This window comes from Hemicordylus capensis, chromosome 4 (assembly GCF_027244095.1).
Source record: "Hemicordylus capensis ecotype Gifberg chromosome 4, rHemCap1.1.pri, whole genome shotgun sequence".
NCBI lineage: Eukaryota > Metazoa > Chordata > Lepidosauria > Squamata > Cordylidae > Hemicordylus > Hemicordylus capensis.
The window spans coordinates 61,265,904-61,288,639 of NC_069660.1; the positions used below are offsets into that span (position 1 = coordinate 61,265,904).

At 43.4% G+C, this 22,736-nt stretch overlaps 3 protein-coding genes across 18 annotated transcripts in view; 2 read left to right on the forward strand and 1 right to left on the reverse strand.

The window, feature by feature from the left end:
- IRF6 (interferon regulatory factor 6) overlaps nt 1-8,365 on the forward strand; it is a 74,867-nt gene extending 66,502 nt beyond the window's left edge. For all 6 annotated transcript variants that reach the window (XM_053244804.1, XM_053244805.1, XM_053244799.1 and 3 more), the window contains exons 5-8: nt 1,782-1,934; nt 4,118-4,510; nt 5,604-5,722; nt 6,642-8,365. In XM_053244804.1, the coding sequence (XP_053100779.1) occupies nt 1,782-1,934; nt 4,118-4,510; nt 5,604-5,722; nt 6,642-6,863 (887 nt within the window). In that variant the 3' untranslated portion in view covers nt 6,864-8,365. The remainder of the gene's footprint in view (nt 1-1,781; nt 1,935-4,117; nt 4,511-5,603; nt 5,723-6,641) is intronic.
- A 3,799-nt stretch (nt 8,366-12,164) lies between these two features.
- C4H1orf74 (chromosome 4 C1orf74 homolog) lies at nt 12,165-17,402 on the forward strand. Of its 4 annotated transcripts, none has more exons than XM_053244806.1 (2): nt 12,165-12,403; nt 16,034-17,402. In XM_053244806.1, the coding sequence occupies exon 2, from the start codon at nt 16,135-16,137 to the stop codon at nt 16,939-16,941; it is 807 nt and encodes a 268-aa protein (XP_053100781.1). In that variant the 5' UTR covers nt 12,165-12,403; nt 16,034-16,134; the 3' UTR covers nt 16,942-17,402. The 4 variants fall into 4 exon arrangements, with proteins under 4 accessions (XP_053100781.1, XP_053100784.1, XP_053100782.1 ...); XM_053244809.1 differs by having other exon boundaries at nt 12,388-12,495; XM_053244807.1 differs by lacking the exon at nt 12,165-12,403 and adding an exon at nt 12,410-12,925.
- A 4-nt stretch (nt 17,403-17,406) lies between these two features.
- Nucleotides 17,407-22,736, reverse strand: part of TRAF3IP3 (TRAF3 interacting protein 3) — a 59,103-nt gene continuing 53,773 nt past the window's right edge. For all 8 annotated transcript variants that reach the window (XR_008306013.1, XM_053244797.1, XM_053244794.1 and 5 more), the window contains 2 exons: nt 20,111-20,224; nt 17,407-17,654 (listed from right to left, as the gene is read on the reverse strand). Coding sequence is in view for 7 of the 8 variants with exons in the window: in XM_053244797.1 (XP_053100772.1) it covers nt 17,571-17,654; nt 20,111-20,224 (198 nt within the window). In the remaining variant the exon portion in view is untranslated. The remainder of the gene's footprint in view (nt 17,655-20,110; nt 20,225-22,736) is intronic.

A 22,736-nucleotide genomic window follows, 5' to 3' on the forward strand; every position in this document is an offset into this window, starting at 1 on the left:
GGAAGGTCATTCCCCTGGCAGTTGCCTTCTTGGCAGGGGTGACCTGAATCTTCAGGTCTGTAATGCTGGGTGAACAAAAGGGTGGGAGAAGAGTCTTCATTCCTGGTTGGCTTCACTGCTGGGGAAGCCCATGCCACAATAGGCTGTTTCAGCAATAGGCTGTCCTACTTCCAGCTCATTGTGATGGGCTCTTACCTAGAGCTCTAATAAAAGGGTAAATTCCCACAGTGTAACAAGAGCAAAGGGACACGCCTCTCTATCAAACCAATATAGAGCATGTAATGATGGTACAGCCTTCAGCTTGCTCCTTGGAGTTCTCGGGAATTAGGTTCTGGTTTAACAGGTTTTAAGTGAAACATTCTCTCGGCAGTCAGGCATTAATTTCCCACACATCAATCTTGTTGAAAGTTGAGTTCTGGTTTTTAAAAGCATCTTGTTCACATGCAAGTGGCCTTTCATACCATTTTCATCAGACAGTATCCAGACTAAAGCTTGTGTGAGAGCAATGCTTCTATTTGCTCGTGGGTGGAGGGTATTTTCCTCCGATTTCTCCCCCGCTCTATGCCTGCCAAAATATGTCCCTGAGGTTCTCCCAAAGCTTGACGATATATTTTTGGTGGGCAGAAAGGGCTCAAGAGAGAAGAGAGTCGGATCAGAAAAAGTCATCCTTCGCTTCCATGTGCAATGGAAGTGTTCTGCTCTGCCAAGTCTGAGTCTGAATGCTGCCCATCTCTTCTTTTCTTTAATATATATATATGTATGTATGTATGTATGTATGTATGTATGTTAAAGCAGTATTTCTCAAACTTGGGTGCCCAGATGTTGACTATAGCTCCCAGCATCCCCAGCCACGGGCTGATGTGAGTTGTAGTGCAACAGCTGGGGACTCAAGCTTACTTTTCCCTTAGAAAAATCAGATCACATTATAGAGATGGAATGGACCATTCACTATAAATATTAATCGTTTGTCCACATATTGGGAGGGCCTTATGTTACTTTTGAGTGAGTTGGGTCAGTTCACTTATTGCTTAAGTGATGTTTTCCTTGGATAAGTTTGTAAAGGGCCTATAAACTGATCTTCCTTTCCTTGTGCACTCTTTGAAAGTTGTTTTTGGTCAGGTTGGGACATGATGGTTGTGATGTAGGAATCACGCTGGAGAAAATGGAGGGCACTGATTATATTCTCTGTCCAAATGTGCACATTTGACACAAGTTGGCAAGTACTACCAAGATACTGTCCTTTACAGTAGGCGTGTCAAGAATTATTTTCAGTAGACTTACTCTTTTATTTTTTTAGCCCAGAGTGGTATCCATGGTTATATTTATCTTCACAACAACCCTGTGAGGTAGGTTAGGCTGAGAGAGAGAGATAGGTGACTGGCCCAGAGTCACCCAGTGAGTTTCATGGCTGAGTGGGGATTTGAACTACAGTTTCCCCAGTTCTAGTCCAACACTCTATCATTGGCATACACACAACGGTACTGGGCTGATGTACCCTTGCATGTTACGTCAGCAGCTTCTTATTAAGGCAGTGATTGATGGAGAAAGAGTATCCAAGCTTTTTGAATTACCCTTTGTTGGACAGAATGGGGAAATGCAGTTTCCAATAAACTGCAATACAAGGTTATTTGCTCATTTAAATACTTACACATGCAGTAGTCCAGCTCAATTTGCCTCTCTAATAAGAAATGTGCCACATTCACCCGCTTTTTAATAAGACAGATTGCATCACTCTGGATGAAAAGCATAAAGGCTTTTAAAAACACACTCCTTTTTCTTAGATTCCCCAATGGCACCGACTAGCGTGGAGACCTGCAGCCCTGAAGCTGTGTGGCCAAAGAATGAACCTGAGGATATAGAGATGCCAATGCCGCCTCCAGCTCTGCAGCACGATATGTTCAGCTCTCCTGAACTCTGGATTAGCTCCCTTCCAAGTATGTCTTTTTGGTGTATCTATCCCTTGAATAAATAGACTGGAAGTTGTATTGTATTGTGTGTCCGAGCAGTGCATAAACTATGTACTGGAATTTACAGCAACAAGTTAAAGCCACATAAGAGGGGTTTTTGTAGTTATTTCTGCTTGGATTGTCATGGTTCAGGCAATGTTCTGTATCAGGAAGTGCACTATAGTTCTTAGCGGCAGCCTATGGCTAAAGGCAACTTAGTCGAAAGCTGCTGTTGACCATAGACCAGTGACAGTCTGCCAGCTTATATTCAGCTGAGGTGGTAGCAGTAGGCCTGTGCCTCAGAGCACCCAAGACTGCTGAATCTGCAGCACACACACAGTGCCACATGAAGGTGGCCACTCCCATCATGGCCACCTCCATGCAGCTCTTCACATTTTGGATGCAGGGTGGGCAGCGGTGGCTTTTTCTACAGCAGGGATTCTCAGTGTTGGGTCCCCAGATGTTATTGGACTTCAACTCCCATAATCCCCAACCAAAGGCCGCTGGGGCTGGGGATTATGGGAGTTGAAGTCCAATAACATCTGGGGACCCAACGTTGAGAATCCCTGTTCTACAGGAATGGGAGCCCGCAGGCCTGGCTGGGAAAGCACATGCATGTCTGGGAACTATATACATGGGGATAGTGCTGGGAGGAATTGGCTTCCAGATGCCCACACAGCCCTTCCTGATGTGCTTGTGTGCCTTCCTAGCCAGGCACTTGGGCTCCCATGCTGGTAGAAGAGGCCTCCTGGCACTGGAGATGACAATGGTGGGAGTAACCACCTCTGCATGGCACTGGGGGTAGAGGATGTAGTAGATTGGGTGCACCAATGCACAACCTTACAATTAAGCATATTGGGAAGTACTGTATTCAGATGGTAAGTAAGTCTCTCCATGATAACTTGATTAGATATTTTCCTGTTGCTTTATCCTGTGATAGCAATGACCCTGAATTAGCCCCTGGTTTCCTTGTATGTTACGTTTCCCCTTGTGTAATAAGGGACTAGTAGTGCTGCACTGTTGTGTGCAATTACTTTTCCTCACAGAGGTATGATATGAAGTGACAGTGGTTGATATCCAGGCTAACCTTCTGTGAAAACGCCAGTTCTGTTGTATGAGGCAGGGGAGGGGTGATTTCTGGTTATCTCCTTTTCTCTCTGCGAGTCACTTGTGCTTCCCCAAACTAACATGTATACACTTCACATATGGGTATAACCCACACGGGATTTACCCCGCAGAAAGCTAGCAATTGTGTTTCATGCATAGCCCACACCCCTGTATTACCTGCACTTCTTAGCTAAATTCCTCATGGCCCCTGAGAAGTGTGCAACTCAGTACGAGAAGCTATGATCCATTCCCCACCCCCCCGCCCCCATGAGAATTAATGGACTTTACTATGGCACGGTTTGACGTTCTTCCCTCAGCTGTGAGAGAAAATTCCATTTGTAGAATGTACTTGCCCCTGTGAGTCATGAGCAGCTGAGATAGTGGAGCATGTCCTTTTGTATGGCGATTTGTGTAACTTCTAAATCAATCCTCTTATTGAATTTGCCAAGATGACCTGATGAATGTTATGTCTCCTTCCTCCTTGCTGATCAGAATCCAGCTATTACTTACAGTGTAGCTAAATTTTGCACTGCAGTATATAAAATCCGGCACGAGTTAGTGTCATATTCTAATTCACTTTGAGTGTATAATTTTAGTCATTTAGTTTTTCAACTCCGGTAGTTGGCTTTTTTGTTTTAATAGGTTCTGGTCTTGGGTACTTTTCAGTTCTGTTGTACTGCTTAGCTGGCGAAAGTCCAAACTAAAGTAGTATTAAATCAAATCAAAACCAAATCTTTATTGTTATGGTCATTCGACCAGCAAAAGTCATATTAATACTAATGGATCTCCTGGAGTGAAAATAGGAAGAAGAGGGGACCCTACCCCCCTGCCACTGTTTGCACAAAAATTACAGACTGTGGGGTATATGTGTGAAAACATGGTATGTCCCAACAAGTTAGTTTCAGGGGGCATAGGAAACTGCAGAGGGTAAGGAAGTAGCCGCAAATCACCCCTTGCACAATGGAAAAACCTAGTGCATCTGTGGAAGATTAGTCTGGATGTTGGCCAGTAAATGCAAAATGTTGCAGTATCTGCTGTTCTAATAATATATCCTTCTAATTAAGTGACAGACCTTGAAATCAAGTTTGAGTATCGAGGCAAGGAGTTTGGGCAGACCATGACGGTCAGCAACCCCCAGGGCTGCAGACTCTTCTATGGAGAACTGGGTCCTATGCCAGATCAAGAAGAACTCTTTGGCCCCATTAATCTGGAGCAAGTAAAGTTTCCGGGGCCAGAACAAATCACAAATGAGAAGCAAAAGCTCTTCACAAGTCGCCTGCTTGATGTCATGGATAGGGGGCTGATCCTGGAGGTCAGCGGCCATGCTATTTATGCCATCAGACTTTGCCAGTGCAAAGTGTATTGGTCTGGGCCATGTGCGCCTTCCTCTACCACCCCAAACCTGATTGAAAGACAGAAGAAAGTCAAGCTTTTCTGCTTAGAAACATTCCTGAGTGGTGAGTAACTAACCTAATTATTTTTTTTTGAATCAATTTATGTGTTGTGTACCAGGTTTAAGGTCTATGGCCCTTTTAAACTGGATCTTGTACAATTAGGTAGCTAAGGCTGTGCCTGTATTAGCCATATCCTGCAGGCTGACTAGGACAGAGATCTACATAGAATCTTCTGGGCCCACATTTGCAATGTGCCCCACCATCTGCATGTAGGCATGGCCGAAATGGTACTGGTACAGCATATTGCTGTACTACAGTGTGATTACATAAGAAAAGCCCTGTTGGATCAGGCTAAAGGATCATCCACTTCAGCGTCCTGCTTCACACAGTGGCTAACCAAGTGCATCTGGGAAGCCCACAAGCAGGAAAAAGAGGGCTACCACCCCCTGCCATTGGTGATCAGGGGCATGGCATGGTTGGTGGCGATTGATTGCCCTGTCATCTATGAATTTGTCTAATCCCCTTTCAAAACTCTAAATTGGTGGCTGTTGCCACATCTTGTGGCAGCTAATTCTGTAGTTTATCTACACATTGTGTAAAAAGTTACTCTTTTTGTTTGTCTTGAACCTTCCAGCATTTATCTTCAATGGATGATCCTGGGTGCTAATATGGTGAGAGGGAGAAATAGCTGCAAATCTATTCTCCCTCTCTCTCCACTTCTATCCACTTTATCCACACTGTGCATAACGTAATACACAGTTATCATGTCCCCCTTATCCTCCCTCTTTTTAAACGAAAAGGGCCCAAGCATGGCCCAAGTATCATAGGGCAGTCATGCCAACCCTTGATCAGTTATGTATGTATATCTGTGCAGTGGCACATTACAGAAGGAGCTGAGTGAAATAGTACTAGAAGCTACTGTTTGTTAAGATATTGATCTGGTACATAGCTGTGGGAGAAGAAAATAACATTGTTGAGGTCATTGTGAGGAGATCTGCATGCAAGAAAGACCATGGTGGGGTAGAAAGAGAGTTGAATAAAAGCACCAATTTTGATCCGGAAAGGGCAATGAAGGGTAAGTAGTGTCATACTGATTCTAGAGGCATGTGTATCTCTCTCTGTGTATGTGGGTAAGCTTTGTTTTGTTTTCCTCTAGAACTGATTGCCCATCAGAAAGGACAGATTGGTAAAAATCCACCATATGAGATTTACTTTTGTTTTGGGGAGGAATGGCCAGATGGGAAATCTAAAGAGAGGAAGCTAATCGTTGTTCAGGTAAGAGAATAATGAATCTGCAGAGATGTTAACAGTACCTATTAAGAACAATAGACGGATCCCACATAAAGGGGAAAACCATTAATTACAAGTTGCATTTCTGTGCTGTGCCAGTTTAAGTAACCAGAGTCATGTGCTGTATGATGATTAATTCAAAACCTGTATACATGTACAGGCCTGCTTCAGCTAGTCATTGGAAGCTTCATGGGATTATGCATGGTACTCAGACCCTGACCACTGGAAACTGATTGGGTAGCAGCCAGCATAGCATAGCGGTTAGAGTGCTGGACTAGGACTGGGAAGACCTGAGTTCAAATCCCCATTCAATATGAAACTCACTGGGTGACTCTGGGCCAGTCATGTATCTCTCAGCCTAACTTACCTTACAAGGTGGTTGTGAGGATAAAAAGTAGCACGTACACCACTCTGAGCTCCTCGGATATAAATGTAAAAAATGAATAAATTTAGTCTAGAACGGGAGTCCTTGCTCAGATGAAATGAAAGTGAGAATTTGCATGCTTTTAAGCACAAACTCTGGAGCTATTGATTCTGCCTTCGTGGAGAACATGTTTGCTTCAGCCATGTTGGTTCTGTCAGCCAGGCAAGGTAGTACATGACGCACAGTGCAGATTGTGTAGGCTGAATCTTGATACAATGCCTAGATTTCTACTCACAGTGACATGTCCTTGGGGAGCCTGTTCTAGAATGCCTACTGGTATCTGTGCATCAACTTAGCTTACTTCATCAATGGAAAAATGACTTAAAATGAAAGTGAAACCAATATGTAGAAAACTTGGGGATGGCTGATAATCATTCTCCTCGAGCATCCTTCTTTTTGGCATGTTCTAGCTTTTCAGATGACCTTTTTGTAACTGATGATCTCTTCTAGATTAATGCTGTGAAATTTCTTTTCAAACAGGTAATTCCAGTAGTAGCTCGGATGATCTATGAGATGTTCTCTGGTGACTTCACCCGCTCCTTTGACAGCGGGAGCGTGCGCCTTCAGATCTCCACCCCTGATATCAAGGACAACATTGTTGCTCAACTGAAGCAACTCTACCGCCTGCTGCAAAATCATCAAGAAGGCTGGCCAATGCAGCCACCAAACATGCAGATGACTCCACCCCTCGCAGCACAGTGATGACCAGGTTTTGCCAAAATGAGGAATTCCTTGGATTAGTAAACTGTGTGGATACTGTAATTCAAGAGTATTTTTATTTCAATTTAAATTACACTTAAGTGGAACCTAAGCAGGAACGGATAATGTATAATACAGTCTGGTTTAAATGTAATTTTGCCTTAATCCAGCTCAATGTTTGCATGTAGGCAAAAACTTTTGTCTTGGACTTAACCGTTTCACTTGGACAGTTTATGTAAATATATCAAAGGATGTTTTTAATTGTGCCTGTGATCAGATTTAAGTGTTTTTTCAAAACGGGCATCGAAAGCCTCTAGCAAAAACACTTTAATCCCAGTTTACTCTTAACCAATGGCTTGATAAAAGTCAAGTATATTATGTAAACTGCGTATTTCTACTTGATGGGTTTTTGCCTATTTAAAGCTGGCACACATGAAATATTTGATCCAGGCAAAGCAACTCTTTAATTGCCATAACTGTGTTTGTATTCTACCTCTTTAATTAGAATACTCTGGATTTTGTCTCTAGCAAACTATTGTTAGCTGATAGCATGCCTCTTCTGAATGCAAATGAAACAGCTTTTCATACGTTATTCTTGAAAAAAGCATGTTTAATAAAACTTTAGAATGACTTGAGCTGGATCTCACAAGAATAAAAATATAGTAATGTATTAAGTTAATGCTAAGCTGTTAAATAGAAACCTAACAAACAGTTCATTTAATGTGATCCCATGTTGAATGCTACAAGTCAGCACATTAACTGACTACTGTACTTCTACTACAGATATTTATATACTGCCCTTCAACCAAAGTTCTCAAAGTGGTTTACATAGAAAAATAATACATTAATAAGACCGTCCCCTGCCCCCAAAGGGCTCACAATCTAACGTGGAAAAGGGTCAGCTACAATCGGTGTATGCCTGTCTGATTACTTACGAAGGAAAACAAAGCCATCTTCAGTGCTGCTCCTCAGACTGAAACTTTAGCTCCGCTCCCGTGTACTAGACTTCCAGAAGATATAAAAAGGCACCAAAGCCCATTTACTCTGTGCAGAAGTTGTTTTCACATGGATGTAGGCAGACCTGAGAAGTTTGACTATTGCTACAGATGTAATCCAGCCAGTTGTAAATATGTTTTGAATGCTAAGCCCCAGCTTTGTGTATGTTTTAGATACTACAGACTTCTTGCATGTGTGCTTCCTATGCTGAAAAGTACATTAAAATGTATTATCATAAGTATTTTGCTCACCTATATGTTCATGACTATTCCATGTCTGACTAGTGGTTATGCATGATGGCTGCATAATCAAACTGCATACCTAAGTTAACTAATATTCAGTTCTGTTTTAGTTTAGCATTTGATTTAGAATGTTGCGATTTGAAAGAGTTTTGTGCATGGGGAATGTATAGGCAGACTACTTGGATCAGAACTGGGTTCAAATTCCTAGACTAAATGGTGGTGTGAGGCAAGACATTGGTCCAATAAACATGTATACTATTTTGTGTATATTGACTGCAGAATCAAATAATTTTGCAAGTATGACTGATTAACTGCAGACTAATCATCACAGAACTTGCATAATACTCCATCATGCAAGGAATAATGTTCAGTGAAGACAATCTGTGCATTGGTTAAAGAGTAACTGAGTGAAGATAATGAATGTGTGAAGATACTAATTATCTTTCACCTGCTATTTCCCACTACATTTTATTCAGAGTGGTTGTGACGCTAAATCTTCAAACAGTGTACTGGATAACTTATTAATGGTGGCTGACATCCAGACGAATATTGTGTGTGTGCAATGGGGGAGGGGTGATTTTCACAGACCTCCCCTTCCTTCTGCAGCCCTCCATGACGTTTGAAAATATGTCTCTGAGGGTCCTGTTGCCCTTAAGGAAATCTTTTTGGGAGGTGCGGAGGAAAGGGGAAGTTGTTGAAATGCTTCTCCTTCAATGCACATGCAAAATGTTGATGTGTTGATTGAATGTCATGTGCTCCTCTGAGATGTGGTTAAAGTATAACTTAAATAGTCCATTTCGGCTCATTTAGTTCCCAATTTCCAAAGTACAAATAGATACGGATGAGTTTACATTTGTGTAGGAGTATGGGGCCATAGCTCAGTGGCATCTTTAGGCAGGACTGGGAAAGACTCCTGCCTGAAACCTTGGAGAAGCTGCTGCCAGTCAGTATAGTAGACAATATTGAACTAGATGGACCAATAGTCTGACTTGGTTATAAGGCAGCTTCCTAATGTGTATACAAGCTTTGTAATTTTTAAAGCTTGCAGACTTTGATTAAAACAGGTTCTTCAGTCCTACTTGTCTGGAACCTGCATCTATGCACACATCTCTACCAGGGCTATTTGGGTTTCCCCCCTAATTTAGATTTCTGTGTTGAGAACTTCTAGCCTTTCCAGGTGTAATATTCCAACTAGGCACAGAGCACCTGTGTGCTTGTACTGTATTGCTCTTCTCGATTCCACCACAGCCCCCTCACCCCAGAGAGGTCCTCACCTGAGCCCCAGATTCTCTGCTGCTCCTCCTTCTCCTCGGAGGTCCAGAGTGGTTCCCAATTGGAGCTCCAGTCTCACCCCTGCACAGAGCAGCAGCAGGATCATCACTGCCGCTGCCTCTTGACTGGGCTTGACACCCATGCAGCTCCGTGCTCAAGGCACCTCCAGCGTGCCATGCATGCATATGCCACATCGTCAGCACTTTATATATCCAGGGCTAGTAATCTTGTTTTTGGAGGGTCAGGGGATAACAGAATTAGAACAGATTTCCTTCTGAATCAAGGGGTGAAAGACTTCTTATCAATTAATGAAGATCACAGGTTTCCAAACTGAACCATTCAGGAAAAGAAAGTTAAAATTTTAGCTGAAGATTGGAGATCAATTCTTCCTTGATGTAGGCTTAAGCAACTGAGCCTACAGCCCCTGTGTCCTAGTTACATAAAGAGACCCTGGAAAAATACCGCCACAACACAGCCAGTTTTCATATGGAATACACACCCAGGTTAACAGGTAAGTTGAGTATTCCTCCTGGTTCAATCTACTCAGTTTGCTCTGGTCAGAAAGCAACTTAAAAACAGATGAGCTGCTGTAGAAAGATAAGGCAGGGCATAGATTTTCATCTGAATACCTGAAAAATTTTCACACTTTGGACAACAGGCAAGAATTCTAGGTGAAGATTTGGAAAGCAGTGACTAAGGCAGGCTTGTGTTGTAAACAGCTATCCTGCCTAACCTAACCAGCATGGTGTAGTGATTAGAGTGCTGGACTAGGACTGGGGGAGACCTGAGTTCAAGTCCCCATTCAGCCATGATACTAGCTGGGTGACTCTGGGCCAGTCACTTCTCTTTCAGCCTAATCTACTTCACAGGGTTGTTGTGAGGAGAAACTTAAGTATGTAGTACACTGCTCTGGAGTCCTTGGAGGAAGAGTGGGATATAAAATGTAAAAATTATTTAAAATTAAATTAACCAATGCAGGGTTCAGTTTGCAGGTGCTACAAAAGAAAAAGCTATTTTTTAAAAAAATAATAAAAATCTCAACCTGCTGCTATTCACATATTCTTTGGCAAGGCACTTTGATTTAACATATCTTTATCTGTGTCTGTGTAGATGTTTTTGTGTTTCGGTAAGAGCCAGGGCAGATCTAAGGTTAGTAAATCTGGCATCCAGCTCATATCAGGCCTCATGGAGTCCAGTGGAGCTTACTTTTAAGTAAGTGCACAGAAGACTGTAGCTTTAGTTGATCGTTTAATTGCTGTTACAATAAAATACTGACTTTCATAGGATTATTCTGGAGAAAGGTTTTTAACTTTATGTGGTACTGTATTGTCAATGTGGCTGCTACCAGATTAATCATCTGCTTTTTAAGTAATTAAATGCAAATGTATATTTCCAGAAGCTCAGTCTTTCTGAGACATATCCTGAAGGGAATTTAGTTTAATAAAGGGAATTTAGTTTAATAGATATTGCTGCTCGTTACAATCCTACCCCATGATCTGAATGAAGGCACTCGATAGGCAAAGTTGTCGAAGCTAAAGCTGGTCTGAGGCTGGTTTGGATAGGAGACCTGTGGAAAGATCTTGAGTTCAGTGGAAGAAAGGTGAGAAATGCAAATGAAGCTTTCTGTGCCGCAAGCAAAAACAAACTAACAAGGTTGTGCTTAACTCTCAGACTCGAGAATTAAATTGGATCCTTACCTCTCCGATTAGTCAATCCATGTAAACATCTGAACTTGCAATTCCTAAGGACCAGAGCCTACAGTACTTCATGCAGTATATGTGGACTCATGTGTCTGAGATTCGCCACGTTGATTTTTTGAAACAAAAGCAGCAGGTGAGGGCTCAATCCAGATCACAGCGCGAAGGGCTTTAATCCTCCGGCTGAAAATCGTCTCTCCAATAGGTGCTATTTGTCCCCAGCAGGGGCGTAGCAAGGTTGGAGTGGGCCCAGAGACAAGATTTTTAAATGGGCCCCTCACTGAAGCTCAGCTCACAAAGTGAAGAAATCTTAAATGAGGCTGAATAGTGGTAACAAAAAGCATAGTAAAATTTGTGTGTGTGTGTGTGTGTGTATACACACACACACCTATGTGCCACAATAGAACATCATCCTAAATTTTTTTTAAATAAAAGGTTTTGTAAATTGTGGACGATGCAAGTCATTTAAAGGTACTAGAGAAAGACATGCTATTCTGATAGCTCCAGGTCTTAACACTCACATCAATCTTGGACGATGAATACAACTTAAGGAAGCCTGGGCGGGTGTGCAGCTGGGGGAGTCAGTCATGTGACTTGCCTCTGGGGGCCCCCCAAGGCAGCGGGCCCCCAGACAACTGTGTCCCCTTGCCCTATTATAGTTACGCTCTGGTCCCCAGAATACTCCGTAGAATTTCTGCTGTAGGCACAAGGACTTCTAACAAATCCGAGAACACTGCTGTGTGTGCCAGTAAAAAGCAGCCACACACACCCCTGCAAAGAGGCGTTGGGCTATTTGCAGTGGGGGTTGGGCTTGCAACTCAATAACAGTGTTTTGATCCCAGATTCAACTCACACACAGCACAGGGACCAGGCTCGCCTGAAATCCTGGGGAGCACCTGCCACTCAGAGTGCAGATAATACTGGACTAGCTAGACCAGTGGTCTGACTCAGTACAAAGCAGATTCATGGGTTTAAAATATGCAGACCGAACCTGTCAGATGCTTAAAAACTCCATCATGTGTAGAGCGAAGTGCTTGTGCTTTAACTTGACTCTGTCTTGGCTGTTGGCCTGGCCAGTTGTGAGTGTCTTGCGGCGACAGCAGCAGATAGATCAGCAGCACCATGCAAATTCAAACAGAACTTCTCGAGCCGTTCATGCTCAGACGCCGTTCGCCTTCACAGAGCCTGTCTTGTTTCTAAATGAAGGGACGAGAGGCGGCGAGCAGCCTTTTCTTGCTTCCCTTTGCACGTAAAAAGGAAGCGGAAATCTGCAGCTCGCCGTCTATTAGAAGGGGAAGCCAACGCGCATGCTCGTAATGGAACGGTACAAAAGGAGGTTAGTGCAAAGCAAACGACGGAAGAATTGTGGTAGCTTAAAAACTACAGATTTTTTTTTTGTAACACCTTCCGCGGACTAGAGTCCTAGAGGTCAGTGAGTGTGGGTCATACAAAGGGCAGGGGGGCTATTGCCCTGGCTTGGAGAACGAGCTCTGTATCCGCCCCAGGTAGCAGCTTGTGTGGCGCTGGGATCCTGCAGCGGCTTGTGGACCGGGATTCAGCGCCAGGCATGAGTTTGCACCGGCAAGCTCGCCCGGGATACTCAGCATCCCTCGCCATACTCACAACTTATTCAACACACGCACCATACAGCGAATTGGACTGAAGTAGGTAGCGCCTGAAGATCGCGGCACAGCTAGCACACCGAGGGATCTGTGTGCGGCTTTGGTCTCCCCCCTCTCTTCACCGGCAGCATTAAACCTAGCAAAATAAGCAGAGAACGCAGCAAGGAGTCTGGTGGCACCTTAAAGACTGCTTTATCAGGTGTCCGAAATGTTTTCCTCAGGTAGCAGATAAACAGGTACAGACGGAACAGGGATGGCGGGGAAACTCTATTAAAAGTGAGGACATGAGGTCCTGTAACAACAGGCACATGTGAATCATTACCATGCATTAATTTAATTACAGGTGGAAAACAATCCATTCAAAAGATGAGGTGTGAACCCCTTCTGCTTGGTCCCTCTTTAGGTGTTTGCGGCAGATAGCAACTTAGAGGGATTTCAGGGGCAAGAGGGTTAGCCCTTTTCCACAATCGGCAGCATTATTATTATTATTTTCATTATATATCCTGCTCTTCCTCCAAGGAGTCCAGAGTGGTGTATTACATACTTAGGTTTCTCCTCACAACAACCTCGTGAAGTAGGTTAGGCTGAGAGAGAAGTGACTGGCCCAAAGTCACCCAGCTAGTCTCATGGCTGAATGGGGATTTGAACTCGGGTCTCCCCGGTCCTAGTCCAGCACTCTAACCACTACACCATTCTGGCTCTTCCGATTGGGGCCAGGGGTTGATATGTTTATGTTTATGTTTTTTTCCAGGGGGTTGTGGTAGTTGTTTTAATCTATGCTGTGTATCATAAAGTGGCATACCTGTCTCCTGTATTTCTTGGCCATCTGGTCTTGTGTTCCCTGCACAACTCTATTATCTGCCATTTGAGAATTATATTCCATGCATATGATGAAGCAGTCTCTGGCCAACAAAAGAGCTGATTCACAAATGTTATGTTTATCACTCAGTTGATGACTACAAATGTAAAATAATTACTTGCATATGTGAATGGGTCATAGCATTATTTAAGATTATATATGTATTTTCAACCATAAAGTGGTGTACGGATATAGTGCTGCAGACAAAAATTCTGTTTACTTCACATTACTTCCAGAGGGGTAGTTTGAATGATACTTGCCAGCCATTGCATGAAGAGGAGCATATGCTTGCATGTTCTTCCCCTCTCCCCCACAACATGCCATTCCATCCCAACATATAGGTGTAAAATGTCCAAGCTGGCCCTAATCTCTTGGTTACAGTATTACTGCAGAATAGTATGGTAACTATGCAGTTGGCATGGTTTGGGCATTCCTTTTCCCTGCATGGTAATGTGAGGCAAAATAGTGCACTGGGTGTAGAGAAGAAGACGTGTGCATGCATACTACAACCTACCAGTTGATGGCATTATCCAGACCAGTCCAAACACAGTGCTTTGTGATGGAAATGGCTTATAATTCACTGTCAATCGTATATTAATGAAGTGATGTAAAAAAGGTGCTCCAGGCCACTGATCACAGGAGCACCTGCCAACACGGTTAGAGTGCTTTCCTCTTCACATGAACACTGCCTTTTCCACGAGCAGTACAGTGATGGAGGTGAGTGATGTGCCGGGGCTGGACTTCCGACCTGCTTCCAGCACTTGTAAGCACGTTGAATTGTGTTCTTTTGAACGCCTGGATAGGGCTAGGTGTCTCCTTGATTCTCAAGTAGCATTAAAAGCCTGCTGATGGGAGTTAGGGTTACCAGAAAAGGCTGCATGCTGCTTTGATTGTTCAGTTGCTTCTGTGTTACGAAACTGCTGTTTGATTTGTGTGGGGGTGGGGGGGGGGCAGAGGATGCTTCCATTTCATAGCTCCAGTTGAAGTCCACATTTTAATCACAACAATCCTTTATAACCCTTGTTATGATAAGGTTTATTAACGATTTCCGTTTCCTGTAAAACAATTAATGAGCTAGTCTGGTCCAGTTGTCCACCAGGCCTCGTAAACACAGTGGGGAGGAGTGTGGGCGTGCACATTTTCCCCATCTGATGCAATGTTTTGTTGCTGTTTAATCATGTAGGAGAAACTGCCCCTCAAGACACGGGTAAAATCAGGATGATGCATCAGATGCGGGGAGCTACCCATATTCCACCCCCATGCTTTTGCAAGAGCTGGCAGACATATTGTTCAAACTAGCCCACTGATGGGCATGTCCTGTAGCATGAAGCAAGCGGTGCAGATCCACCTGCACTGCTGCAGGGCTCTAACACAGCAATGCTGTTGCAGAAGAGGGCTATTCAGGTACAGCTTAACCTTGCATGATTGCAGGCCATGCACGACTTGCATTATTTCCAACAGGTAGCTCACAACTTGTGATCGCGCAAGGGTAGGTTGTACTGGAGCAACCCTTTTGTGCAGCAGCGTTACCATATGTATTAGAGGCCTGCAGCAGTGTGGGCAGGTCTGCACTGCCTGCATTATGCTGCGGACATGTCAGCCAACGCATCCAAGAACAGAATGCCACATGACTCTTCTGGTTTCAGTGAAATATTACATCTGCACAAAGCATGGTCTCTGCCATATATGCACACAACTGCCATAGTCCTTGGGTGATGGCAGAACTGGTATATGCTTCTCTTTTTAGTTCTGCAGGCCCTGAGCAACAAATCCCACCTGGATATACTGTGAGCTGCCCCAAGCAATATTGTACTGGAGGAGCGGGATAGAAATATTTTAAACAAATGAATAAATATGGGGCCAAAAAACGTGTTATAAGAAAGGTCTTGCGTAAATTATCATGCACTTTATATGTACAGTGAGGTTTTGCGTGACCAAAGCTTCTAGCCAGGGATGTAGTGAGTTTGCTAGCAGCCTGAGGACAGGCTGCCACCACCAGCCCCTCCCCCCCACATTGTTTGTGTACGCCAGCCACTCCCCCTGCATTGACGTCAGATGGAGGAGGCATTGCCAGCATCCAGAAGGAGCCGCGTGGTCCCTCTCCCAAACAAAGTGCGCTCCCAGCTGGCGCGTGCTTCATTCACTGGCTGGGCACGGTGCAGGATAAGGGGGTGCCCTGATGGAGAGGCAAGGGGGTGTTGTGGTCCCCCCTCCTCTGGCCTGGATGCCCTGGAACATTTGTCCCCCACCCCACCCCCCTTTATCCAGTGGTGGCTGTGCCACTACTTCTAGCTGTCTATCTCACTGGCTCAAGAAGAAGGCTACTTAAATATTTTAAGCCTGAAAGCTTTTGATTCACCCCGCCAGTAAGGACAACATCCTCTTTTACCCCTTGGTTAAGTTTCGCTCAATTTATTAGAAACAAAAATGTACTGGATGCTTTTGTTTTAACATTATTAATTGCAGTTTTCTCACTATCTCCTAGGACCTGGCTGAAGAAGCAGATGGCTAAAGACCATCTTGTTCTGTAAAGGGCAACAAAGTGATGCACAGGTCTCCCAATCTAAGATATTTCCTAATCTCTGGATGGGAATGGCCAAGCCATTCTCTCACTTGCTCATTGCTGCAGCTCAGCATCACATTAGAACAGGGAAGAAGACGAAACTATCCCACTCCAGCACTTTGAGACTGGCTGGGGAGGTGCTGGCTGTAGCTGCTGGCTTGAAACCTGCTTTCCTGTACGATTACAATTCGGCTGGAATTCTGCAGATCCTGAACTATGTTCAGCAGCTCCAGTCCATCAGTCAGATTGGATGCCGGCTACACATCCTGAGTATAGCTGATAATGTTCTGATAATCAACTTGGAAATGATGCAGCTATGGCTGGAGATGCTCTTGCTTCAGAATAACATCTCCTTCATTGATGTTTCTGCTTCCAGAACGTGCCCTGGTCTTTGTGACCCAGAAGTTGTGGGAGTCATAAAAAGCCATATTTCTGACATACTGGATCATATTAAAGCAATGGTAGCAGATACATCTCAGTTGCTTTCCTCCAGTGCAGTCTTTTCCACCGAATGGAATCTATGCACTCTCTTTGGTGTTTTGCTGGGCTACCCAGCATCCTATAGCTTTCCTGCTCAGAAGAACTTTGATAATTGTCTTTCTCTGGTCCCACTGAGGGTCTTCACTGCCCAAGCAACACTCTGTAGAATACACACTGATTTTAAAGTTCCATTTTATTCTTTCAGTGTCCCAGATATCTTGTATCCCAGCATAAAAATCGGTCTTGATGCATGGTGTGAAAAACTGAAAGAGGCTTTCAGAGCTCAGAAAGACTTTACAGATCTTTGTATTACAACTGAGGTTGTTACTCTAACAGCAGTGGCCTTGTAAATTTGGGCTGTGATCCGGAGGCACGTACAACTTTTGCTTCAAAGCATCCAAGGGAACCACCACCAAAAGAAACAGATGGGGTTGGGAAACATAGTGTAGTTTTGGTTTCAGCAGTTTTCAGGCTAAACTGCTGTAGGGTCAGCCCTCAGGTAAGGTTTCTTAAGAAGGTGCTAAATGCCTATAGCTTTTAAAGGTTTTTCTGCACCTTGCCCTCTCTCTCAATGAAATGAACTCCACCCACAAAGAATCCAGCTGGCTTTTACCAACCAGGATGCAGGATGGGTCTCCACTCCAGGGTGGTTAAGCAAACGTGTTGGATTGCAGAAAATACCATTCCCAAAGTTGTAAGACTCACAGTTGTTGATTGATGTAGAGTCCTGTACTGCATGGGGAAACCCAGACAGATGCACTACTTTTTGTAACACAAGCCTTTAATTAAAAACAGTCAAAGTCACACACCAGCAGTGGTTGTTTTGATTTTTTTTTTAAACCAACAAACTCATTTACAGAAAAAAACACCATTCCATATACTATAAGAAATTAAAAACAAGTTCAGTATATAAACAGATAACTTAAGAATTCTCCATAGCAAAAGCAGTAGCATAAGCAGAACTAAATAGAGGGAATACTCAAGGTGTAAAGTTGGCTAAGTAAGATACCATAGCTGTTGCCATCACCACCATTATGAGAGGGATCCAATGACTGTGTCGTCTCTGAAAGAAAAAGGAAACCTAATGAGGTAACAGGTAAACTACTGAGTAATTAATATTTAAGAGAAATCTTTATTTCCTCCCTGTATTCAAATATTCTGTCCTTGTCTATGACCCAGGATGGCTGTCCTGGCCTGTCCTGGATTTTCAAGAGCATGTATTGAAAACCAGTGTGGTGAAGTCCCATGTGACCAGATTGCCTTTCCATTCCACATTTTGCTCACTGCTGCTGCTTCAGGTATGCACAAACGTCAGATTTAGCCTGAGCTTTGATCTGATCAAAATGTGGATTGATAGTGGAGAGGCACTTAAACTGGGATTAAGGATGCATCTGTACAAGGCCCTTCCATGTTTTAATTCTGTGCTATTATTCCACATGGGGCTGCTCCTGAACAGAGTTTGGATACTGCAGCTTTTGCAGAGTACAGCTGCCTATAAGGGACATAGATAGGAGGCAAGACCATACATATATTGTTTTGTGTTGGCTGCACTGAGTGCCTATGAACTTCTGGGCCCAATTGGCCTATGATTTATTGCTGCTATTTAACTGATCTTTTTAATCATTGGTTCCAGTGTTCCCTCTAACAGGGATTCCCAGATGTTGTTGACTAAAACTCCCATAATCCCCAAGCAAAGGCTGTTGCAGCTGGGAATGCTGGGAGTTGTAGTCAGCAACATCTGGGAATCCCTGTTAGAGGGAACACTGATTTGTTTTAATGATTATTATTGTATATCATGATTGCTTGCTATCTTGAGGCTCCCATCAGGGACAACGGCTGGGCCATAAATATTTTAATAAATTCAAGAGGTCTGTTATGATCTAGGGAATGTCTTTAATGACAACTTATGCACCTGTTAAGCTCCAGTTGCCTTCTACTAGACAGCTAAGGCTGGCTAACAGAGCAAGTCTTCTTCATTAGTGGTCCCTGTCTTGCAGAACTCCCTCTTCAAAAAGGCCCACCAAAGCCTTTTAGCATTAGTGTACAACAATGCTGTTTAAACAGGTGTTTACTTTACTTTAGTGAGCTTAGGATAAGAGAATTTAAATTTAAACAATTCCAACTTCTAATGCCATGGAAACATTTTTATGCATTGGTACTGCTCACGTCTAAAGTTCCAGCAATCAGCTTTTATATAACCAGACACAACATTATCCAGCACTGGTTGTAATAATATTTTCTAGTCCTTGTATTTCTGATTTATACCTGCCTATATTAGTTATTAAGTCCTGCTCCACTCCCAACTGGTACAGCATTTTTAAAGTAATGGTAGCATGACATTTTTGTTTGTCATCCTGTTGCAAAGTATGTTGGAAGCTTCACAGTTCAATTCTAGAAAAAAGTTCACCATAAAATGCAAGAAATTTTAAACATAAATTTCCCTTATTCACCAGAGGTTTTTCTGTTAAATATGACTAGATCTTATATCCCTACTAAATATACAGAGTTGTCTATATACATGATTACTGCAGCTAGGATTTTATATGCTGCTAATTGGAGACTACACATAATCCGAACTTTAGATGAGTGGCTACTAAAGACGTGGGAATATGCCTCTATGGCTAAGATTACTGCTTATTTACAGAATACTTCAGATGAAACATTTGGTTTAATCTGGGAACCTGTTATAATTTAGCACAGGGTCAACAACTACATCCAAGATTTGGTTTTTCTTTCTAGAACAGAGGGTTAGTTAAAGCATTATTTCTGGGTTTTTTTAATAATACTTGGTATAAGGATGGTCTTTTGGAGGGTTGACAATGGAGGGCTGTTGAATTCCCGATCGATGTATGTAATTATGAGATGTGAATGTACGATAACTGTGAAGTTACTTTTATCTTTTATCTTTCTATATGTTTCCCCTATTTCTGTTGGAAAAATAATAAAAAGATTTTTTAAAAAAATAAAAAATAAATAAAAACCAGTTCAATCCCTGAGGCTGTTCTCACGCACAACCAAAACCTGGGTGAGGCAGCCAAGCCTGGTCTTGGCTGCTTGTGAGAACCGCTGGGAGCCATGTAGCTCCTGGCATTAGCAAACCCACTTAGGGAGCTTGTCATTTAGCCAGGGTTAAGTGCTAGTGTATTGGCACTGTGTGGCACAGGAGCAGGGCAGGCTCCTAGCTGGGCGGGGGGGGGGTCCTCCCAAAATGCACCAGGCCCTTGTGTGGTGCTTTATGTGATTTCCAGGGGCTGAGACTATGCAGCCCGTCCCCCAAACCTCCGTGCTGCCTGGGGAAGCTAGTGACTGTTGCGCACCCAGCAAGGACAGAGGAATTGTGTGCGGGGAAGGTAAGTTTTAGCAGCTTCCCTGCCACTCGCCCAGTAGCCCTCTCACATAATCGTGAGAAAGGGCTCCCTGAGTATCAGGGTCTGGGAAGTTGTGCTCAGATATCCTTGCAGATCATATGAAAAGCTTGTGGTAGCACAAGACGGACAGTCAAAGAGAACTGCTCCTTACTTCAGTCTGCTTGCTTTGAGAACGATTGAGTTCATCCCGGCACTGGTGGAGCTTGGTCAGGCAGCTGCGATACTCATCACTCACGATCTCTAATTCACAGTGGAGATCTTTGCACTGGGCAAGAGAAGCAAATAGAGAGAAGAATAGCTGTTAACTTTTCCCCCTCTAGCAATGGGTTTGATGGAGCCATAGACACCAGCCAGTACAGAACAAAATGCAGTGGCAGCTGGGGCATATCTACTCCCTTATTCTGAAGCAGATTGGAGAACTTCATGTCCTGCTGCTGGCCCACCTTATGCCAAAGCTCACGCACCTCGTTAAAACTTTCTAGGGACACTGGCTGACATGATACACAGCCAGGATGCGCCAGTGCAGTGAGAGAGCAGCCTAATGGAACTTTCCAACTAACAAAGCAGGAGGAAAGTGGCAGCTTTTGACACCTCCCCTTCCCCAGGAAGCCCTCTGTGCCACCAGAAAATATGTCTCTGAGGGTTGCACAGCCCTCTAACAAGCTGGGTTTCTAACAGAACTTCCCAACCAGTTAGTTGGGAAGTTCTGTTAGGCTACCCTTCATTGCACCAATGCATCCTTGCTCTGTAGGTCAGCCAGTACAAACGCTCTTTATATGCTCATCTATAGAGAAAGACAATGCAGCAAGTAATGTGGGAAATGACCATTTCTAATTTGAATGATTTCTTGTTTCTTAAAATGTGGCTGTTGTGAATGAGGTGATGACAAACATCTTTCTCTCCCTATGAACAGACTTGGTCTTAAAGAGGCATCATCAGTTGCAGATTGCATTCCCTGCTCTGCTGGCCAGAAAGCAAAAGTGTCTGGTCACAACTGCTGCCATCAAAGACTAGCAAATAGTGGATATGGTATTTCTATGTGTGCAACAATAACATTTGTAGTAACCTGTATAGTGCAATTCAGCTATGATGGCCTCATGGGAAAGCTATTCAGGTTTTTCTTAGGAAGACTGCTCGAGTTCTGATTATCAACACAGAGTTCCAAATACTGGCACATATAAATATAAATTTATTTGCAGGATTTTAGTATATATCAAATTTCAAAACTTTATAAACAGGAAACTGCAAGTTTGTTAGCAAGCAAATATAGACATTTTGAAGCCTTTATAACAACAACAAATATTTATAGACCGCTTTTCAACAGCAGTTTCCAAAGTGGTTTATATAGAGAAATAATTAAATAAATAAGATGGATCCCTGTTCCCAAAGGGCTCACAATCTAAAAAGAAACATAAAATAGACACCAGCAACAGTCACTGGAGTTATTGTGCTGGAGGTGGGTAGGGCCATTACTCTCCCCCTGCTAAACAGAATTGCCACGTTAAAAAGGTGCCTCTTTGCCCAGTTAGCAGAGGATTTTATTTTGATAACCCTGCCTTCATTGGCTTTGTCTCCAGGTCAATTTACATAAGGCTTGGATCCATAGTATGACATGAAAAACTTGCATGTGCCAGCAATCTATCCATGCCCAGCCAGTTATGTGCAGCTACCGTGTAAAATCAGCCATTTTCAAATGAATGTAATAAAATGTTCACAGCACATGGTGCTAGCTGCTGCCAATCAGTCAGCTAGCCGGTGTGATGCACAGGATTTTGAAAAGGTTACCAAAGGTAATGTGAATCAGTAGTATTTTGTTTTCTGCAGACTGGTATATGTCCTAACCCAGTGGAAGCTAGCATTCAATCAGAAATTGCAGGTGGGTACCCACCTTAAGTGGCACAGCAGGGAAATGCTTGACTAACAAGCAGAAGGTTGCTGGTTCAAATCCCCACTGTCAATTCCCCCGCAGCCGCGATATAGGAAGATGCTGAAAGGCATCATCTCATACTGCGCGAGAGGAGGCAATGGTAAACCCCTCCTGTATTCTACCAAAGAAAACCACAGGGCTCTGTGAGCCAGGAGTCGAAATTGACTTGACAGCACACTTTACCTTTATCTTACACAAGATGTGCAGTGTATTGTTTAGTAAATGCCCAACAGGGCTTTGCTTATACTGGATATAGATGCATTGAAGGAGTGTGTTTAACAGATATAAACTTTAATAATGATACTTTGGATTTGTATAGTGCTGCATATAATAGCACTATAAGGTCATTGTCTGGGGCTGTATTAGAGGACATCTGAGTGGGGTTATCCTCTCCACATGGCTCAAGGCAAGACTTGTGGGCAACACCACACAATGCGAAACTACCCCGCTTCTACAAAAGGTTCTACTGCAGACAGACGAAAGGAGCAGATGAACTGGTGGCACAGTGGCTGAAAGCACTCTTATATGCATCCCCACCAACTTCTCTTCTCAGTGTCTACTTCAAAAGATCCAAATCCTCAGGCATTAGTAGTGGCCCCATTTTGGCCTCAATGTATGTGGTTTATGTTAGGAATTCTCTCTGGTAAGATACCCTTCTATTACAGCAGAGTGCACAGAGGCAAAACACAGCGGATTCTGCCCAGGCATGCGTGTTTGCTGAGAGTAAAAGAAACTTGGAGCCAGTTCATAGTTTAAAATCAATATGAGGAGTCTTTATTGGAGAACTCCATTCTAGACAGGAAAGTGGAGAGATAGAATCTTTAATCTAGCTAGCTAGCTGGATGCTGGA